The sequence below is a fragment of the Nicotiana tabacum genome, chromosome 1, assembly GCF_000715075.1.
Source record: "Nicotiana tabacum cultivar K326 chromosome 1, ASM71507v2, whole genome shotgun sequence".
In the NCBI taxonomy this organism is placed as follows: domain Eukaryota; kingdom Viridiplantae; phylum Streptophyta; class Magnoliopsida; order Solanales; family Solanaceae; genus Nicotiana; species Nicotiana tabacum.
Window position 1 is genome coordinate 165713725 of NC_134080.1, and position 20574 is coordinate 165734298.

The following is a 20574-nucleotide window of genomic DNA, read 5'->3' on the forward strand; positions in this document are numbered from 1 at the left end:
ATAATAGGGTAACACGAGTTCAACTGCTCTCTGCTCTCGAACCGCCTTCCAAAAACTGCTGCTAAAAAGTAAAATGTTCTATTTATACTACACAGGAAAAACCGGACAAAAATACCCCTGAGGGTCGGGCGCGGACCGCGCACAAATGCCGCGCGGCCGCGTAGGGCTCTGGGTCTTCATTACTTGCATCTGGTACTGGGGGGCGCGGACCGCACAAAAGTGACGTGCAGTCGCATGAACTTTATCCACGCGGACCGCACTGATTAGGTGCACGGTCGCATGGGCTTTTGTCTCGAGTGATTGCTTCTCTGATTCTCTTAGGCGCGGACCGCACAAAAAGGGACGTGGACCGCGTTGGAACTGGGCGCGGACCATTCAGCTTATCTTAAAAATATCATGGCCTCTGAACTTTCCTGCGCGGCCGCGTGGCAAAACAGTGCGGTCCACGCAGGTTGAACTTGGATATGCCCAGCTTCTGAACTCTCCTGCATGGCCGCGTGACAGAACAGTGCGGACCGCGCAGGGCCTTTTGATCCCCCCTTTCAGTTGTCTCTTGACACTTGGCAGATTTCACTCCTTTTTGAGCCGATCTTTAGTATTTGTCATCTTGTCGCTCAAACCTGCAATCAAGTGTCATTTGTAATCATTTTGGGACTATTATATGGCAATAAATGCACAAAGCTCAGGTAAGAATGGGTATAAAAAACATGCAGAAATCGCAGTTATCAGCGACCTAAATGATCACCCCGAAAACTCTGGAGCAGCAGTGCACTGATAGGAGCTGGTGGTGCACTGTAGGGCTGCTGATCAAAATACTGTATGTGAGAGCCACGACCACCTGAAGCGCCATGAGAAACCTGAAGGGCTGACTGAAAAGGCCTAGGGTATGGACTCTACCATACGAATCCCTTCCTCCAGACGAGGCACTACTGAATCTACCTGAATGACGAGGCCTCTTGTCAGATCCCTAACCACCCCCTGCGACAGAACCATCTCAACTCTCCTGGCCACATTGGCCGCCTCCTGAAAAGAAATCTCACTCCCTGTCTCCTTAGCCATCTGAAGTCGAATCGGCTGGATAAGTCCCTTAATGAACCTCCTCACCCCCTTTCTCTCTCTTTCTCAGTGGGAAGTATGATAAGAGCATGACGGGCCAAGTCGATGAATCTAGTCTCATATTGAGTAACGGTCATAGAATCCTACTGGAGACGCTGAAACTGCCTCCGATAGATCTCTCTCTTAGTGATAGGGAGAAACTTCTCTAGAAATAGCTGAGTAAACTGCTCCCAAGTCAAAGCTAGTGATCCGACTAGTCTAGCCAAACAATAATATCTCCACCAAGTCTTGGCGGATCCAGACAAGCGGAAAGTAGCAAAGTCGACCCCATTGGTCTCCACTATCCCCATGTTCCTGAGAACCACATGACAGCTATCTAGATAATCATGGGGATCCTCAGAAGATGCACCGCTGAAAGTAGTATTGAAGAGCTTGGTGAACCTGTCCAATCTCCACAAAGCATCGGCAGACATAGTTGCTCCATCACATATCCGGTTGAACTGCTCCAACTGGCTGAACTACTGGAGTCTGAAACTGGGGAGTCATCTGCTCCGGAGTGCGAGTAGCAGGAGTCTGGGCTCCTCCTCCAACCTGAGAGACGGTAGGTGCTATAGGAAGCATGCCTGCCCGGGTGACACTCTCCAAAAGGCCCACTAGACGGACCAGAGCATCCTAGAGTACTGGGGTAGCAATAAACCCCTCTGGGACCTGAGCTGGGCCCACCGAAACTGCCTGGGCCGGAACCTCATCATCAAAGTCAACCTGAGGCTCCGCCGCTGGTGCTGCTGCTCTGCCCATACCTCGGCCTCTAGCACGGCCTCGGCCTCTAGCATGGCCTCGGCCTCGCCCTCTGCCCCTCGCGGGAGTTGCTACCGGGGGCTCGGGCTGCTGATCGGTAGATGAGGAAGCGCGTGTTCTATCCATTTGCGAAAAAATAGAGTAGAAATTCAATTAGCATTGAGAAACCAAATTGCACAACAGAAAAGAATAAATATGAAGTTTTTTCCTAACTCTGTAGCCTCTGGGGGATAAATACAGACGTCTCCGTACCGATCCCTCAGACTCTACTAAGCTTGCCCATGAATCGTGAGACCTATGTAACCTAGAGCTCTGATACCAACTTGTCATGACCCGAATTTACCAACCTCGTGAGTCGTGATGGCGCCTACTCGTGAAAGCTAGGCAATCCGAGTATTATGGATTCACTAACTCTTTTATTTATCCCTTTTAACAGTTTAAATCAACATGCGATCAACAGTGAAATATTGACAATAATCAAATACATGCGGAAGACGTAATCTGATAACTTAGCCAAAAACAAGTACGACAATATCAAGTACATCTTTACCCGAAACCGGTGTCACAATATCACGGGCCGTCTACGAATACTACACACAATTGTCTGGAAAGAAAGATACACTCTGTCTCTGAAGTAAATGAAAACAGAATATAAAGATAGAAGAGAACGTTGGGGCCTGCGGACGCTTGCAGGACTACCTCAGGATCTCTGACTAGACTGAAGGCAGCCACCCAAATCTATGATCCAAAAGCTGCCGCTCCGGGATCTACATACAGTGCAGAGTGTAGTATCAGCACAACCGACCCCATGTGCTGGTAAGTGTCAGGCCTAACCCCGGCGAAGTAGTGACGAGACTAGGACCAGACTACCAGATAAACCTGTGCAGTTATATAATATACAACAGAAAATAAAACAGATATAAACATGAAAAGATGGGAGGGGGACATGCTGCGGGGGAATATCATTTACCAACAGTAATTTAAAAGACAATATAAAGAACAATTTAGAATTCACAGCAAAATAATAAAGAACTCGTAACCGACCAATAAGAACTTTTTATTATCTATTGTTGCGGCGCGCAACCCAATTCAAATCATAAAAATACTATTGCGGTATGCAACCCGATCCATATCATTTATTACTATTGCGGCGTGCAACCCGATCCAATCATATTAGTGTTGCGGCGTGCAACCCGATCCAAACTAATATTGTTGCGGCGTGCAACCCGATGTAAATATAATATTGTTGCGACGTGCAATCCGATCCACATATATAGTTCAACACCAACCATAAAGAGAGTCCTGGCAAGGGATTAATAAAGAAACAACACTATCCTGGCAAGAAAATCGACAATATGAGTAAATACGTCCCGGCAAGGGAAAATCAGCTATAACCAAACTTATTCCAACATCTAACTTCCTCAACTAGCACAAATACTCAATCATAAGTAATTTCCACGAGAATAATCATACTCCTTGCTCAACACAGAGAATTCAACAACTTAGGCATTCGTAGTATTTGTTAAGGACACAATAATTTCAATTTAAGACTCACGGTCATGCTTGACACCAACGTATAGATACTCGTCACCATGCCTATACGTCGTACTCATCAAGTAACAGGTAGAAAATAAGACACAACTCCTAATCCCTCAAGCTAAGGTTAGACCAAACACTTACCTCAAACTTCCACGGCCAACTCAAGCCTCAAACATCGTTTTTTCTTTTGAATTTGGCTCCAAATCAATTGTATCTAGACATAATCGACTTAATAATATCAATAAACTCTAAACAATTTGATTCCAATGCATAATTATAGATTCCCTATCATTCTTCCCAAAAGTCAAAAATCGACCCCGGACCCGCTTGGTCAAAATATGAGGTTCAGACCAAAACCCGATCACCTATTCACCCACGAGCCCAAATATGTAATTAGTTTCGAAATCTGACCCAAAACAAGGTCTAAATTCCAATTATACAAAAAGCCCTAACTCTACCCAAATTCCTAATTTTCTACCCTTAAGAACATGATTTAGGCCTAGAAATCTAATGGGTGTTAATGGAAATTGAAGAAAATGAGTATAAGATTACATACCTATGAATTTGTAGTGAAGTTATCTTTCAAAAATTTCCCAATTTGGAATTTGGAAGAAGAAGTCGGGTGGCCGCGTTCGCGATAGAGTAAAATCCCTCTCCCCCTGCCCAGGCCCAAAGGCCTTCGCGTTCGCGATGGGAAACATCCCCAAAGCTTCGTATTCGCGTCCTATGTCTCGCATTCGCGTAGAAGGAGATTTCCTTCAACCTGACTAACCCTTCGCGTTCGCGAGAGTCCTTCCGCGAACGCGAAGAACAATACACCAGAATACCAGAAACTGAAACCTGCAACTTTTTCTAAGTTCAACAACATTCCGAGACCTATCTGAAACTCACCCGAGCCCTCGGGGCTCCAAGCTAAACATGTACACTACCTCAAAAATACCCTACGGACTTACTCGTGTGATCAAATTGCCAAAATAACATCAACAACTATGAGTTTAGCATCAAAATCATGAAATCACTCAAGAACTTCAAATTTTCCAATTTTTCTCAAATACGGTTCGATTTACGTCATTTCCGGTCCGTTTTTTACCAAATTTTACAGACTCGACTTAAACCACATATAAGACCTGTATCGGGCTCCGGAACCAGAATACGGGCCCAATACCATCAATTTAAACATATTTCATTTTCAAAAACTCATAAATATTCCAAAAAATAATTTTTTTCAAAAATTCATTTCTCGGGCTCGGGACCTCCGAATTCGATTTCGGGCATACGCCCAAGTCCCATATTTTTTTATGGACCCTCCGAGATCGTCAAATCACGGGTCTGGGTCTATTTACCCAAAATGTTGACGGAAGTCAACTTAAATTCATTTTAAAGTCAAAACTCATCATTTTCATAGATTTTCACATAATGGCTTTCCGGCTATGCACCCAGACTGCACACGCAAATCGAGGTGATGCTGAAAGAGGTTTTTAAGGCTTCAAAATACAGAATTTATTTCTAAAACAAGTGATGATCTTTTGGGTCATCATATTGTATCCTTTTCTAATTCTTGTTGCAATTTATGGAAATAAAAAAATAAAGTAGGCACAAAACATGAAAGGGATTTGAGCACACACCTGCCCAAATACTTTGAACCCACTTGATCACTTTTGAAAGAGCAAAGCTTCTGTTAAGTGAGTTCAAAAATAATTTCTGTACAAAATTTACCTTGCTTTAGTCGTAATTTATACATATACATAATATTATTTTTTGACGAATCGGATTCAGTTGAACCCACTTCTCACCACGTGGGTCCGCCCCTGTATATCAAACGAACCCTATGTATTATTATGGGCTATATAACAATCTTTTTGTTGGTCATTCATTTATTATCACTCATCAAATAACAGTTTTTACTCCTCTATTTAAAAAAAAATGGCAATAATTTTTTTTGATCCGTTCTAAATTTGATTAATGTTTTCTTTTCAAATTTGAAAAATAATATTTGAACTATATATTTTATCTTTAATGATAAGTTTTTATATACAATAATACAAACGTCATGTTATACTTAAGATCAGAAATTTTTTTTAAAATTTTTTTGCTTAAATTCCAACCCTAATAAAAGTCATATAATTAAAACGCGGGAGTATATTATGATTCTTGCATAATATGCTAACAAAATGGTCATCGACGTGATAACTATTTGAAGCCTTTGTATACCTTCAGCATGCGTATTGTAGTTTTTTTAAATTCTCATTCCAAGTTTGCTATCCGCTTTAGGGTCTAGATAATATAAATTCAAAGTCCATGTCACTTAAGATCCAATATTAAAGGAGAAAGATCATACCCAATGCTTGAATATTAAAAATGGATAGATTTTATTCATCCAATCACAATCCTTGATAATTAGCATATACTCTAGCGTTTGGACGTAGATATGTAGAGGCGGAGCCAGAATTTGAACCTTATGAGTTTGAAATTATAATACTTTTAAGTTGCTGAGTTCTAAATTAATAAGTTGTACATATTCAAAGAATTTCTTAATATAAATACATGGTTTGAAGAAAAGTTACAGGGTTCGGCCGAACCCGCATCCAGCACTCTGTCTCCCCCACTGTTGATTTGGTTGAATCTTGAAAAAGAATTTTTGATATTTTGTTGAAAAATACTTTTAGAAGTTGAAATTGTGTTTGGACATGCATTTTATTTGAAAAAAAATAAGTTTCGTAAGTGAAAGAAAAAATTTCAACTAAAAATTGCCCTAAACTAGCTTTTGAGAATATAAAAAAAAATCAAATTTTTTAAAAAACTGCTCATATTTTATGAACATATAGTGTTTTCAATTATTTTTTTTGAAAAAAATAGCCAAAATCTATTGACAATAACAGCTTAGTATATTATCCCAACTCACGTGCCGCAACTTATATTCCCTATATGTGATCACAGTATCACTAGCTCCTATCTTATCATCTGCTGCAAAACCATCTGCTTTTTTCTTAAAAAGCTTCTAACCCTAGTCCGCAGAAGTAATAATTCTAGTAGAATACAGTTCATCATCCACAACAGTCCACTCGTCTCCAGCTTATCCCCACCCCTGCCCCACCTCAATAATCTTTTTCAGTGTCCACTTTGATTTTCTTTATTGATTGCCGGAAAATTTTATTTTGTGCCTCACTAATTGTATGAGATAACTTTTTTTCTCACAACTTTGTGGATCCAGATTTTTGTGGATCCAAAAGTGTAAGATTGGAGTCCACAAATTTATAAGACAAGAATGAGCCTCGTACAACTAATGTCAGTTGTATGAGACACAAAATAAAACTTCTCATTGATTGCCATATGTCTCTTGCTTTCTGCATTAATCCATATGGTGGACGTATTGTTTTCATCAAATAGGTTCTAAAAGTTTTTAAAAAAAAGTATGTGAAAAAGTCAAGGAAATTTATTACTCCATCTATTTCAACTTAGACGACGTAGTTTGATTTGACACACGGTTTAGGAAAAAAGAATAAAACTTTTGAAACTTGTGGTCTTAAAAACTTAAGGGATAAAAGCTTTGTGGGACCATGATATTTGTGTAGTTATAAAATCTTCCCATTAAGGCTAAAATGGGTAAAATAAAGAGTTTAAAGTTGAATTATTTTCAAATTTAAAAATGTGTCATTTATTTTGGAACAGACTAAAAAGAAAAGTATTTCATCTAATTTGAAACGGAAGAACTAACATTTAACATATATATGTATATAAAGAAATTCAACCTTATATACATAGCTGTAATTTAAGCGAAGGGGATTCAGATGAACCCTTTAGCCCCAGCTTCGTCCCTAACATTGATAGATTATTATAGGTTCAATTGAGTTCAGTATTTTGAAAACAATTTTTATTTTTACAAAACTCTTAGCATGTATGGAGAGTGTCCTTAGAACTTAATAGTCTCAAGAATGTGGCAAAATTCTGTCACTAAGAGAATATGTTGTCAAAGATAAAACAAAACATTATATATCTAAAGTGTAGTTTTTAATTATAAAATGTAGAGAAAAAATGTCATCTAAAATGGAACGAATAAAGTGCTACTGCATTAAATTTTGAATTCAGCAGTAAATATAAGGAGTCCCTTACCACACTCCACAAACTATCCAATCCATTACATTAATTCAGAAAAGTACTACTTGCCTTTCCCAGACCATAGTACTGTACCTTTAATCTACTTCCAGAAAAAAAAATACACAAAATAAGCAATGGAAAATGGGGGTTGGAACTTTTTCAGTAATAGTATTGAAAGCTGCAGCAGCAACAATGGTGGAAATGGGGGACAAAATAGTAATTATACTCATGCATGGGACTTTTGGCAACTTGGTAGTACTTCTACTAGTACTAATTCATCCCAGTCCCAGTTGATTCAGTGGAATTATAACAACACATTTAACCAAGATCCAATTACCGTTGGGCAGAAGTTTGACTACACGTGTCCGCTCAACAGTTCCGAATTAATAGCAAGACGAGTGAATACAAGTATTGTAAGCAGTAGCGAATACTTTATCCAAGAAGAAAGGGACCATAATTTGATGTGTTTGAACCTTAACTTGGGGAAAAGGCATTGTACTGAAAATTATGAGCCGCCTCAGGGTGGTGGAGAGGTGGTCGGCTTTGTTATGAACAAGAGAGGGAAACAACATTTCCCTGGTGGTGATGGGGCGGCGGCGGCGGTGGAAATACCGGTGGCGGTGGCGCCGAGGTGTCAGGTGGAGGGATGCCAGGTGGCACTGGTGAATGCCAAGGTTTATCACAGACGACATAAAGTGTGTGCAATGCATGCTAAGGCTCCTAAAGTTGTGGTTCTTGGCCTTGAACAACGCTTCTGTCAACAGTGTAGCAGGTCTCCATTATTTCATGATTTTAAGTTTGAAGTATACATTAATATCAAAACAATACCATCAATATAAAATATCATCTGTTTAATTAACTTGTTATTATTAAGTTACTTATTTGTTTTTATTATTAATTAATATTTATTACGTAATTGGTATATAGATTTAACTTATATATACTCATAGCATAAAAAGTTTACCAATGTATTTAAATTGTATAACAAGCAACAAACACTATTTTCTATGTTGCTAGTCCTAGTTTGTATGGATAAAGTATAAGCGTGTAGTTATCACTTAGGTACCTGATAATGTATCAACTTATTTACATTGTCAAGTGCAATAGTAATTGAACTCACAAATATAAAAGGTTTAAGTATATTGTATATTGACGGTGCAAACAATATTTCGCATTATTAGGACATCTGAAATATAATTTATAACCATTTATAAAAAGCGATATTTGTAACTTGGAAAATGTGTCAAGTTAAAATACAATGATACTTAAATCTGAGATTAAGAGCAAAAGCTTCTTTCGTTTTTTTTTTGGGTTTCCGTTGTTTTTTTTTTTTTTTTTTTTTTTGCTTCATTGACTTTTAAAATGGGTTACTTGGAAGAATTTTCCCAACTTCTTCATTTTATTCACATTTCTCTGAGGTACAACTATCCGGTACTCATGTTGATAAGATATTGCGGTATTGTTGTTTTTCATATATAGCAGTTGCACCAACATCTCTTAATCTTTGTATTTGTCTTAGCTCATATATACATGTATCATGTCTACCCATAGTAGATCAGGAAGTAACATTTTCTGCTGCTGCTGATGATGATTTTTTATTTTTGGAATTAATTATAAATGAAAGGTTTCATATAGTGAGTGAGTTTGATGAGTCAAAGAGGAGTTGCAGGAGGAGATTAGCAGGACATAATGAGAGAAGAAGAAAAAGCTCTCAAGATAATTACACTAACACCAGAAACCCCTCTCAAGGTAACACTTCATGTGTCCTGATAATTTATTATGATGTGTGTAACACTTAAGTTGTTGGAGAGAATATATATTTATTTATTTATAGCGTTTGGACATGCATGAATTGGTTGGAATTTCAAAAAGAAAATAACATTTGAAGTTAATTTTTTTAAATTATATTTAGGGGATAGGGGAAGGGAAAATTGGGGAGGGGATTGCAAGATGGGGAATTGTTGGACATGCAATTTATTTGCAAAAAGTTAAAGTTTTGTAAGTTGAAGAAAAAGTTTCACCCAAAAACTGTTCTAAATTTTTTTTTTGGGAATTTGAAATTTTCTTTTTCAAAAACTAATCAAATTACATGAACAAATAATATTTTCAACTTTTTTTTTTTGAAAAAATAGATAAAATCTATGTTCAAAGGGGTGCATTTGAAGCTAAGTTGAAAAAGAAAATTTGAAAGTTGTTACGTTTGAACATAAAAACACAATTGAAATTTTGCGAATAAAAATCTACGAAACTCCTAAAATATATTTTTCAAATTTCATGTTTCAAGTTTGAAATTAAAATAATGAGTCAGTTGATAAACAAACACCTATTCACGGCTGGAGCAAGCATGAAGAATATATAGGAACTTGGAAACCTGCGTAGATAAGATTAAGTTCATGTTTGAACATAAATTTTGACTAATTTTTTTTTTAAAGAAAATTAAAAATATTGTTTGTTTACGAAACTTGATCTATTTTTGAAAAATATTTGAAGAAAAAATTTTAAATTCCAAATATTGGTTTGGGGTAATTATTGCGTGAAGTTTTTTCCTCTACTAACAAAACTTTAACTTTTTTCTCAAATAAAATACATGTCCAAACACAACTTCAACTTTCAAAGCTAGTGTTGGCTATTGATTCCCAAATTTGTTTTGAAAAATCTGATTTAAGTGAAGTTTAATCTAAAGATGAAAATATGTTTGGACATCGGTTTTCAAAACATATTTCACTTCTTTTTTGAAAAAAATATGAAAAATAACTTATACCCACAAGTTCTAAAAACTATCACAGATACCAACAATACCTTCATCAATAACATTCATTATATCATCTCAAATCATAGTCCTGAACATAAATAAATTTGGTACAAAATTATCATTTTTATAATGAACTACATAATACACTATCAGATGACCAAGAATACGAAGCAGCATTGTTACAACATAATAAATGGTAGGCTCTTTTATGAAATATAAAAGTTTGGGGCAATTTTTAAAAAACTCCCTCCGTTAACTTTTACTTGTCCACTATGAATTTTGCACACCTCTTAATAAATAATAAATGAAATGCATAATTTACCATGATACCCATATTAATTGATGCACTTTTAGTGGATTTGAGAAAATGATTTGAAATGAGTAATTTAATATTTTCGGTATAATAGGAAAAAAAATTGTCTTTCTCTTGATGAGCTAAAAGTGATAAGTAAAAGTGAAAATCTATTTTTAGAATATTGGATAAGTAAAAGTGAACGGAGGGAGTATAATAGTAGTAATATTTTGGGCCGAAATTAGCTCTTGAGCTGGTTTTGGGATTTGAGTTTTAGGTTTTGAAAATTTGTCGAGTAAAATTTATGAACAAATATGTATTTGTAAAAAAAAAATCGCAAAATCTATGACGAAGCGGGTCCAAAAAACTCTTTTTTTCAAGACTGCATACTATCTCGTAGGTGAGCTTTGAGTGTTATCCAAACTCAAACAGACTAGTAATCATGAACAATGGGGAAAGGTATAACTAAAACATGTGAGTACATGTCACATTGAAATAATCGAATATTATATTAGTGAACACGTTATGATTATGAAGTTAACAACTGGTTTGTTTCTGGTTCTTGACAGTGTAGATTGCATTGTCAATGCCTTGAAAATGCCTTTGTGACTATAAGCAGAATAATTATTAATAGTCTGAATATTTATTCAAGAACAGCATTATTTCATTTAATGAAAATAAAGAATTTGATGCAAGTATATGTAAAATTCTACTCTATCCGTCCCAATTTATATGATATATTTTAACTCGATGCATAGTTTTAAGGAAAACAATATTTTTAAAACTTGTGGTTTTAAAATCTTAAAAGATAAAAAATTTTGTGGGAATTTCAATTTGTGTGACTAGAAAAGCTTCACATTAAGAATAAAATAGATAAAAGAAAAATTTAAAATTAAATTATTGTCATATATAGAAATATATCATTGTTTTGGAATTGACTATTAAAAAAAGTATATGATATAATTTGAATAAGAAGGAATACGTTTTTTCTATTTTTCTGGATCACTAATGCAATATGATATCTTTTGTCATTTGTCAATTTTTTAAGACTTACCCATCTCGATTAGTATTATTTCTTGTTTAAAAGCTCTTCTTCCAAATTTACTTTAATTTTGGTGGCTTAGATTATTCTTACATATAAAGAGCCATCTTGAGCCGTAATTCATCACGTAACATCCAAGCGGGATCTCTACTATTTTTTGTTATTTGAGAGGATTTTTACACGTAAATCTGTACTTTTATGCTACATCTGCCCCTGCGTTATATGCAAATATTGTGTGCCGCTAGCTGTTTGAGGGGCCGTAGCCACTGTTGTAGTTCGACAAATCTTAGTATTTTTTTATTAAAATTATATATTTATGTTAAGAAATTGACGTGTTATGTATAAATATAATCTATCTAGAATGTAAGCAGAAAAATTACTGTCCAAAACCCATAAACTAAAAGTTCTGGCTAATCGAATCATACATGATTGTACCTTTGTCTGATGTATTCTTTAAAAGATTTAAGTTATATAAATACTATGTAAATAATTTTACATTTTCTTTTACCATCAAATGAATTTTAAAGCGTGATAGCAAGTTGTTCTTTTCACCAGCTTATCAATTACTACTAATATTTATCAAGAGATTTACCTATTACCTAATAAGTGATGTAATTAAGCAAATTCTTTTTACAGGTTGAGTGCATATATAGAAATTAACTTCTTCTTAATATAACTGTTACTCTCGCTAAATGGATATCACTTCTCAAGCAAGATATGACCTTGCTCCCTGGAGAAGACTGCACTATCTTTAACTTCAACTCTAGCTTACTTTGTACGTCCCAATAAAACTAATCCCATAACAGGTAATTATCGGAACATAGCAGTAAATGAAGGACGTGCTCACTCTCTTCTGTCATCCAAGAATGATTCATGGATATCAAAGGGCAATCTCCCAGGAAGATGTAGTGTCACTATTAATGAGCTGATTGCTGAAAGTAGAGCAACACGTCTAGCTCAACAGCTTATCATTGACAAAGATTGGCATAGGCACCAGCATTATCCGGTGGAGAATCTGAACATCCAACTAAAAAATGGAAGTTCAACTGATCATAAACGCGAACAAGTAGTCCTCAAGTCGAATGGTTGGGGACGCGCCAATGATGCTGCGGGAAATTTGACTTTGGACTTGATGCATGTTCGAAATTCTGAATTGGGGTTCTTGTCAGAACAAGAGCAACTTAAGGAGGAAGGAGATGAAGAAGGGTGTCCAGAACATTGGAACTCCTTTGCGGGTGCTCATGTTGCTTGAATATGTTTCTTTGGGATTTGGAATGTTTTCTTTTATTGAAGATATAATTTAGTGAATAAAAGTGTGCATTTATCTAAGGGTTGTCAAATTGACACCCTTGCCTTCGCTGAAAAATTAAATTATATTGATAGATGTGTGTTTACTTTTTTTATTTTCAATTACCTTGATGAAAAATCCTTAATGAATTTGACCTGCATGGAATGTGTTAAGCATCTTCTATTTCTTTGTAGAGGCCCAGCTCTTTGCCCCTTGGTTGTAGCTTCAACTCCGATCCTAATTGTTCTCTTCTCAAAAAAAAAAAAAAAAAAAAAAGGAATCAGAAGCAACCATTCTCCTCTTTTGTAGTGTTTACTTCAGTACCCAGTAGGGTTGTAGAAGCTTACCGTTGTTCTTCGAATGTTGAGTTTAATTATAACTTCACTTCTGAAAGCATGTAATTAATCCGTTACCACTCGTTAAAATACACTCATAATACGAAATTATTTATACTCTCGATGTATAAGTTAAAAATATTACATAGAATTTTATATGAACGGTTCTGTAGTGGCTTGTTACAAATTCATGATACATTTATATTTTTAATAAAGTTACCCAGATAGAAGTCTAAATTGTGTTGTATTTCAGAAAAGTGTAGTGAGGGGGACCGTGTCTTACATCAGATATAATACAACGTGGTGATTCTATCACCCAGAAACATAGATGGAGTGTTTACACACACACACACACACACACACACACACACACACACACACACACACATATATATATATATATATATATATATATATATATATATATATATATATATATATATATATATATATGAATTTTACACTACTCTAGCTGCTTGGAACCTTCCTTAGCCAAAAGATTTACTTGCCCGAAGTTATGCCGGACCATCTGCGTCATTCACCTTAATAATTAACCAACTGCGGATAATACGTCTAACTATTAAAGACTTGCTTCTATAGTTCAAACAATAAAGCGAAGAAATGTCTTGAGACTCCAGGTACTGTTAAATGAACAAACACACGCACATACTTTATGCTTATTTATTGCATATGTATCGATTTTAATTTGTATTTTTAAACAAGTGAATCGAGCCCAGAATGGAATTTCCAATTTCTTTTGGACGGTAATTACATGTTGACGATGTTATTGACATACCATACAGGAGATTCATGTCACTGGAAATTATTGTAATATACCCTATGCATTAAATATTTTCCTGTTCTCATAGAGTTCAAAAAATCTCTTTTACAATAATTATGTCATCATTTTTCACCTAAAAATTTCCACTAGCCGGTGTTTTTTCCAGTTTTGCTGCAGCATTGCTGTTTGTCTTATTGCTTTTGGGTCATCATTTTCATGCCTTCAAAAGTTTTGCACCACTAAATAGTGGAGCAATATTAGACTAAAAACTACCTGTAGTTAACGTTTTACTCACTTAGTTGGCCTACACGCGTGGCTAATTCAGATTAGACGGACTAGTGGACTTGGGATACCGGTTAAAGAAGGACTTGAAATTATCTGGATAAAAACTTTAGTAAATCGAATTTGATTGTACAAATTTGGCAGGAAATAAAAATAAGTACAAGATCATACTGTGTTAAGGTGTTGGAATTCTGAGGAGAATTGGTCCTTTGATTGACTGCTAGTCTGCAGTGTACGTACCTTACTCATCTCTCAGAAGATACCGTTGCTTACCTTAGAGAGCTTCATTTTTCAAATTTCTGTTTCCTTTTTATGGAGAATCAGCATCTTCTGTTCTACTCTTAAGAGGAAGTAATAGTCCTCTTTCTGAACTGCCTCTCAAAAAGTCATTTCATGCCATTCTCTTGCTCTTTTTCTTTTGCACTTTTGGCTATGGTACTTGTACTATCAAATATATGTTTCATCATTTTCTTATACGCACGAAATACCTCTCTTGTACGGTAGCGTAGATAAGTTATATATAGTACAGTTTTATCTTAATCAAAGAGTAGGGGTTTATGACTAATATGATCTTTTTAGAAACCTAACATGAAAAAATAAAAATTGTTTAGTGTGTAAATTAAACCAGCTACCCTCTTGTTTCATACAGTGTGACGTTCGATATTTCTATTATTCGACATTTAGGGTAACATTACTTTTTTTTTTTATTTATAAAACTGCCCATTAATACCTGGGCTGGGATATATTCATCTTCCGACAAAAACCATGTTTGGAGGGGCCTTGGCCTAACCTCCAATTACAATGCATTGCTTAGTGTAAGCTTAACCAGTAAGATATAGATGAGGAGGGGGTTTATGGACAAAAATAAATTTATTATCCTCTCCTTTTCCTATGTTTAACTAACAAAAAAGTTACATTTTTCATATCTAATTCTAAAAGTGGGCATTTGCCATTTATCCATCAGGAAGAGTCCTTTAGCACCTTTAGACTACTGATGAAAGGACGAGTAAATAATTCCCTCTGTTAGATTAGAAGCATCTTTGGCCAACCAGTCCGCCACTTGGTTTGTTTCTCTTAGGCAGTGACTAATTGTGATATGATCATGATCGGTGTAGCTAATGATATCTTCAAGCTCTCTTCTCAATTTGTTGTTTTGAGTTGCTCTTTGCCTGATCATGGTACAGATAACTAAGGAGTCCATCTCCAATGTAAAATTGGGAATCCTTTGGTTCATACACCATTTAGCAGCAAACTTAACAGCTTTCAATTCAGCCATGTTGCTATTGTTGCATTGTAAAGGAACAGAGAATGCCATGATAAAATCACCATGCTCATTTCTAACTTTTCCTCCAATGCCTCCTGTCTTAGTATCCTTGAAGAAGCTACCATCTGTGTGTACTTTCAAGTTACCAACTTCTGGCATCTCCCATTGAACTTTCATCCATGTAACAGATGGTTTTAACTTTTCAATCATCTCACAAGCTTTGGACCAAGGAAGATGAATAGTAATGTTTGGATAAGTTCTCGATACAGCTGCCTTAACATTCCAGAGAATTTGATTGATCATCTTGTATAGATAATATCTAGTGTTTTCGCCATATTTACATGCAGTATAGCTTCTCCATATTTCCCAGATAATACAAATTGGAATAATTTGTAACACCATTTTGTGGATCATGTTCTTTGGTTTCCTCTGCCACCATTGAGTAAGAATCCCTCTAATGGTATCAGTATACCACTGAATGCCCAGAGGATTCCCAAAGAACTTCCACAGTCTGATAGCAACCTCACTATCAAAGAATACATGTTTCAAGGTTTCACAATTATGATCTCTACAGCAAAGACATTTAGACACAATGTGATTCCCAAATTTGTTAATAGTATCATCAAAAGGCAACTTTTTTTAAATCATTCTCCAGCACAAGAAAGATTGTTTAAAAGGAATCGAGTTATGCCAAACCTTGTTATTAAAATCATCTTTAGGTTTAGTTGCCCTAACCAAATGCCAAGCTGAATTGTTGGAATAAATATCATCCTTAGTCAAGTTCCATATGGCATAGTCATTTCGCTCACGGTTGCCTCTTGGTATACTCTGAATATGTTGAACCACATCAGCAGGCACAAGATTAGCTAAGTTATCCAAATTTCAGCAGCTATAAGAAAAGAATTTAGACACCAAGGTTTTACTCGGTCTAACAGCGGCATATGTGGTGAAAGCCAACGGACGTTTACAGTCCAATCATCCCACCAAAAACTGCAATTACCAGAATTCACTACCCATTTAATGTTGTTTTCTGCCTTCTCTCTGATTTGGGTAAGACCTTTCCAAAGATTTGAATTTCCAGATGTCCAACATTTAGAGACAGCATGAGATCTCACACAATATTTAGCTTTGAGAAAACTTGCCCATAAGGATGGACATGTCCTGAATCTCCACCACCTCTTTACTGCACAAACATCATTGACTTCCTCCATACTTCTAATGCCAATCCCTCCTTTTTTTAGGAAACATAACTTTTTCCATGAGCTCTAATGGTAGTTATCTTTGCCATCAACTGAGCCCCACAGAAATCTAGCAAAATGTTTCTCAATCAGCTTCAAAGTAGTCTTTGGAGGACTCATAGCAGAAAGTGTATGTATAACATTTTTAATTAGAACCACTTTTCCCCCGTAAGATAACATCTTTCCTTTCCATCTACCTAATCTTTTAACAATCTTTGCAACCATATCATCAAAGTAACATATTCTTTTTCTCCCCACATATATAGGACATCCCAAATAAGTGAAAGGAAAGTTTTTATCCATAAAACCAGTGGAGTTTCTAATTCTGTTAATTCTACTTGCTTTTGTATTAGGAGCAACTACGAAAAAACTTTTATTCGTATTTATTCTTTGCCCTGATACTTTCTCCTAAATATGAATTTGATCCATAATTAGCTTGATAGTCTTATTGTTCCCAGCACTAAAGATAATAATATCATATGCATAGGCAAAGTGATTGATCTGAGGGCCTCTGCTATTCATAGAGAAAGGAGTGAAGTTATCCATATTGTGCAACCTATTCAGCATTCTGGAAAGAACTTCTGAACCAAGAATGAACAGTGATGGGGAAAGAGGGTCCCCTTATTTCAAGCCTTGGGAAGATTTGAAAAAACCTTTTCGAGTGCCATTAATAATGACAGAATACCATACATTTGATATCAAGTTCCAAACAATATCAATCCAGATTTTAGAAAAACCAAACTTTCTCATTACTGCAGAAATGAAGGTCCAGGACATTCTGTCATAAGTTTTCTCCATGTCTATCTTTAAAACAATGTTTCCCCCTTTATTGTATTCATTAATACCTTGAATAATCTCTTGAGCCAGGAGGACATTTTCAGTAATAAGCCTGCCTTTCACAAAGCCACTTTAATTGTCAGATATAAGCTTGGGCAGGAGAGAGTTGAATCTTTTAGCCAAGATTTTAGTAATAATCTTGCTAGAGAAGTTGCTTAAGCTAATGGGTCTCATTTCAGAGAAAGTCTGAGGGGATTCAATTTTAGGAATAAGGGCCATGCAAGTGTGAGAGAAATATTTGGAGAGTTGTTTCCCATTGAAAAAATCTTGGACAAACTCCACGACATCTTCTTTGATAATATTCCAACAGTTTTGATAGAAAGAACCATTTAAACCATCCGGGCCAACAACATTATTTGAACTCATGTTGAAGATCGCATCCTTGATTTCCTCATCTTCAGGTATAGCAGTAAGCATTTCGTTTTCATATTCAGTGATGGAGTTAGGAAGACATTCTAGAATGTCCAAATTTATCTCATGGTGAGGTAAATTGAATAACTTTTGATAATGATTGATAGCAGCCTTAGTGATCTTCTCCTCTGATGTAACCCAATTGCCTTTGTGGTTCTTGATTCTATGAATCTGCAATTTTCTTCTTCTTTCCCTAATAACACTACGAAAATATTTAGTGTGACAATCTCCCTCCTCAAACCATTTGATTTGAGACTTTTGTTTCAATTGGGATTCTTGCATGGATAGCCATCTAACATATTCAGCATGGCATTTGTTGTTGTCCTCTCTGCTCTAATCTGTATTCTGCATTATGTCTACATCTTCCATAGTTTGAGCTTGAAGTTCCCATTTAACAACCTGATCATATACATTACCAATATCTTTTTTGGACCATATAGTCAATTTCCTGCTAAGAATCTTTAATTTCTGTTGTAATCTCCACATAGGATTACCATGTATTTGAGTATCCCAAACTTCCTTCACAATATGATAAAAGTTGAGTTCAGAAGTTCAGAAATCTAAAGTAGCTAATAGTGTGAATATTGTTATTGCTATTATTCATCAACAATGGCCTATGATCAGATCCAGTTCTAGTCAAATGCCTGACAGTGTTGGTTTGTAAAGTTTGGGCCCATTGAGCATTGATGAAAATTCTATCTAGTCTCTTCCACACCCTTTTACTTGGTCTCCAATTGTTGCACCATGTGTATTTCGGGCCTAGAAACCCCAGATCAACCAATTCACAACTGATGAAATCAAAGCTTTTGTATAATATGTGAGGCATACCACCTAATTTTTCATCTGGATCTATGATGATATTAAAATCCCCTCCAACACACCATGGACCATTAACCAAAGGATATACATTTTCCAGACTACTCCATAGGTCTTTCCTCTCCATAGCTGTACATTTTGCATAAACCACAGAGAAGCATAGTTTATTATCAATCATATCATGTTTGATTTGCAGAGTAATTTGTTGTTCTTCATTAGCAATGACCTTAGCTTGACAATTTTGTTTCCAGAAATACCAAATTTGTCCATTTATGTTCGCTTGACAGTGATGAAATCCCAGGAATCTCATGTAACCTTGAATCTTGTCTTTATTAGAGAAAGGTTCCATAATAGTTGCGAAATCTATTTTGTTGATAATACAAAGTTTTTTGAGCCTGTGAATGGCTTTTTGTGATCTCACTCCTCTTATATTCCATATGATTGTATTAATCATGGAATAATATAGAAAATGATCAATTTTTGACTCCTTCCCCTCAAGGAAGGATTATTTTTGTTCTTGTCATTTTTTCTATTTTCTTAGTTCTGCTTCTGCCTCTTTCTATAGGAAATATTCCTTCTTTATTAACTACCTCTCTCATGTGAGTATGAGCTGGATCATCTGGTTGCCTGTTGAATGTATGCTCACAACTTATTGGCTGAACTGTAACATGTTGATCATTGTTCCCATTATCAATGTCGGCAGATGATCCTATTTTCTTTTTCTCTAATGTATCACCCTCCAAATGAACCACAAGATCAATACCAGAATGATTTTTAACTTCTGATGGCAGGCTACCAGAATCAGAAATAGTATCTCGTGCCTCCTAGTTTTCATTATCAGCTTGTTCCCCCTTGTTAACACTCTCCGTGTCCTGGATTGCCTCATTTGTATTGGCCCCCATTATGTTTTTGATTGATGTTTCCACCTCTTTTAATTTTTTTCTTGCACCTTCAACACTTTGATGTACCTCTGCAACAAGATTCAAACTTTCCTCCATAATTGTTTCCATAGTATCTTGCCTTACACTAATGTTTATAAAAGGTTGGCTCATCTTCCTACTTCCCTTTTTGATAATTGTAGGCTTAAATATGACGGAGCTTTTCTTTTGTGGCATCTTTTTTTTCCTGCGTTTCTTCTTTTTCTTACCAAGCTTTTCAGTGCTGCCCAGATCATTCTCTTTAGTGTCACCTTGTTCAATGTACTCGGCCTGATGTACTTTATGTATATTGGTCTTTTTGGTCTCCTCTTGAGTAGTAACTTTATTGTTCCACTATTTTTTCTGCTTGTTCCTTTTGGTATTTGGTAATTGCCACTGTCCACCATCGTCATTGTCATTGTTATGGTCTGTTGTACCCTTTTTATATTTTTCTTTGCTATTGTCTCCCTTTTCCATCCCTAGTCTTTCATTTGTTACATCCCTTGTATTCTGCTTTTTACCATTAGTTAGATTGTGGGAGGTATTGCTTGTAACCTCCATTACATTGTCACCAACAAGTTCATCTTTTCCTTTTCTGATTTCTTCTTCCCTAGCCTCAGCAATTTTCTTCCTTTCAAGCACTCGACAGTTAATCATATTATGACTGAGCTTTTTACAGAATTTGCAATACTTAGGTATACCCTCGTATTCAAGTTTTTGCACAAACCCCTTTTGAGGAGAATCTTCATAAATCTGCCCCACATATACATTTTCAGGTTGTGGTTTTAACAAATCTATTTCAATTCTAACTTTTGCCATACTTGGTCTAGT

General features: G+C 35.9%; 3 protein-coding genes across 3 annotated transcripts; 1 reads left to right on the forward strand and 2 right to left on the reverse strand.

Moving 5' to 3' along the window:
- Nucleotides 1-7512: 7512 nt before the first annotated feature.
- On the forward strand, nt 7513-13013 carry LOC107806562 (squamosa promoter-binding-like protein 7). The gene is made up of 3 exons (XM_016630732.2): nt 7513-8260; nt 9113-9237; nt 12381-13013. Exons 1-3 carry the CDS (start codon nt 7623-7625, stop codon nt 12824-12826), a joined length of 1209 nt encoding a protein of 402 aa, XP_016486218.1. The 5' UTR covers nt 7513-7622; the 3' UTR covers nt 12827-13013.
- Nucleotides 13014-15248: 2235 nt separating this feature from the next.
- Nucleotides 15249-16735, reverse strand: LOC107806563 (uncharacterized). Its single transcript, XM_016630733.1, has 3 exons — nt 16448-16735; nt 16221-16352; nt 15249-16157 (listed from the first exon to the last, which is right to left on the reverse strand). The coding sequence occupies exons 1-3, from the start codon at nt 16733-16735 to the stop codon at nt 15249-15251; spliced, it is 1329 nt and encodes a 442-aa protein (XP_016486219.1).
- Nucleotides 16736-16789: 54 nt separating this feature from the next.
- LOC142164261 (uncharacterized) lies at nt 16790-17560 on the reverse strand. The gene is made up of 2 exons (XM_075221903.1): nt 17453-17560; nt 16790-17170 (listed from the first exon to the last, which is right to left on the reverse strand). The coding sequence occupies exons 1-2, from the start codon at nt 17558-17560 to the stop codon at nt 16790-16792; spliced, it is 489 nt and encodes a 162-aa protein (XP_075078004.1).
- Nucleotides 17561-20574: the final 3014 nt, after the last annotated feature.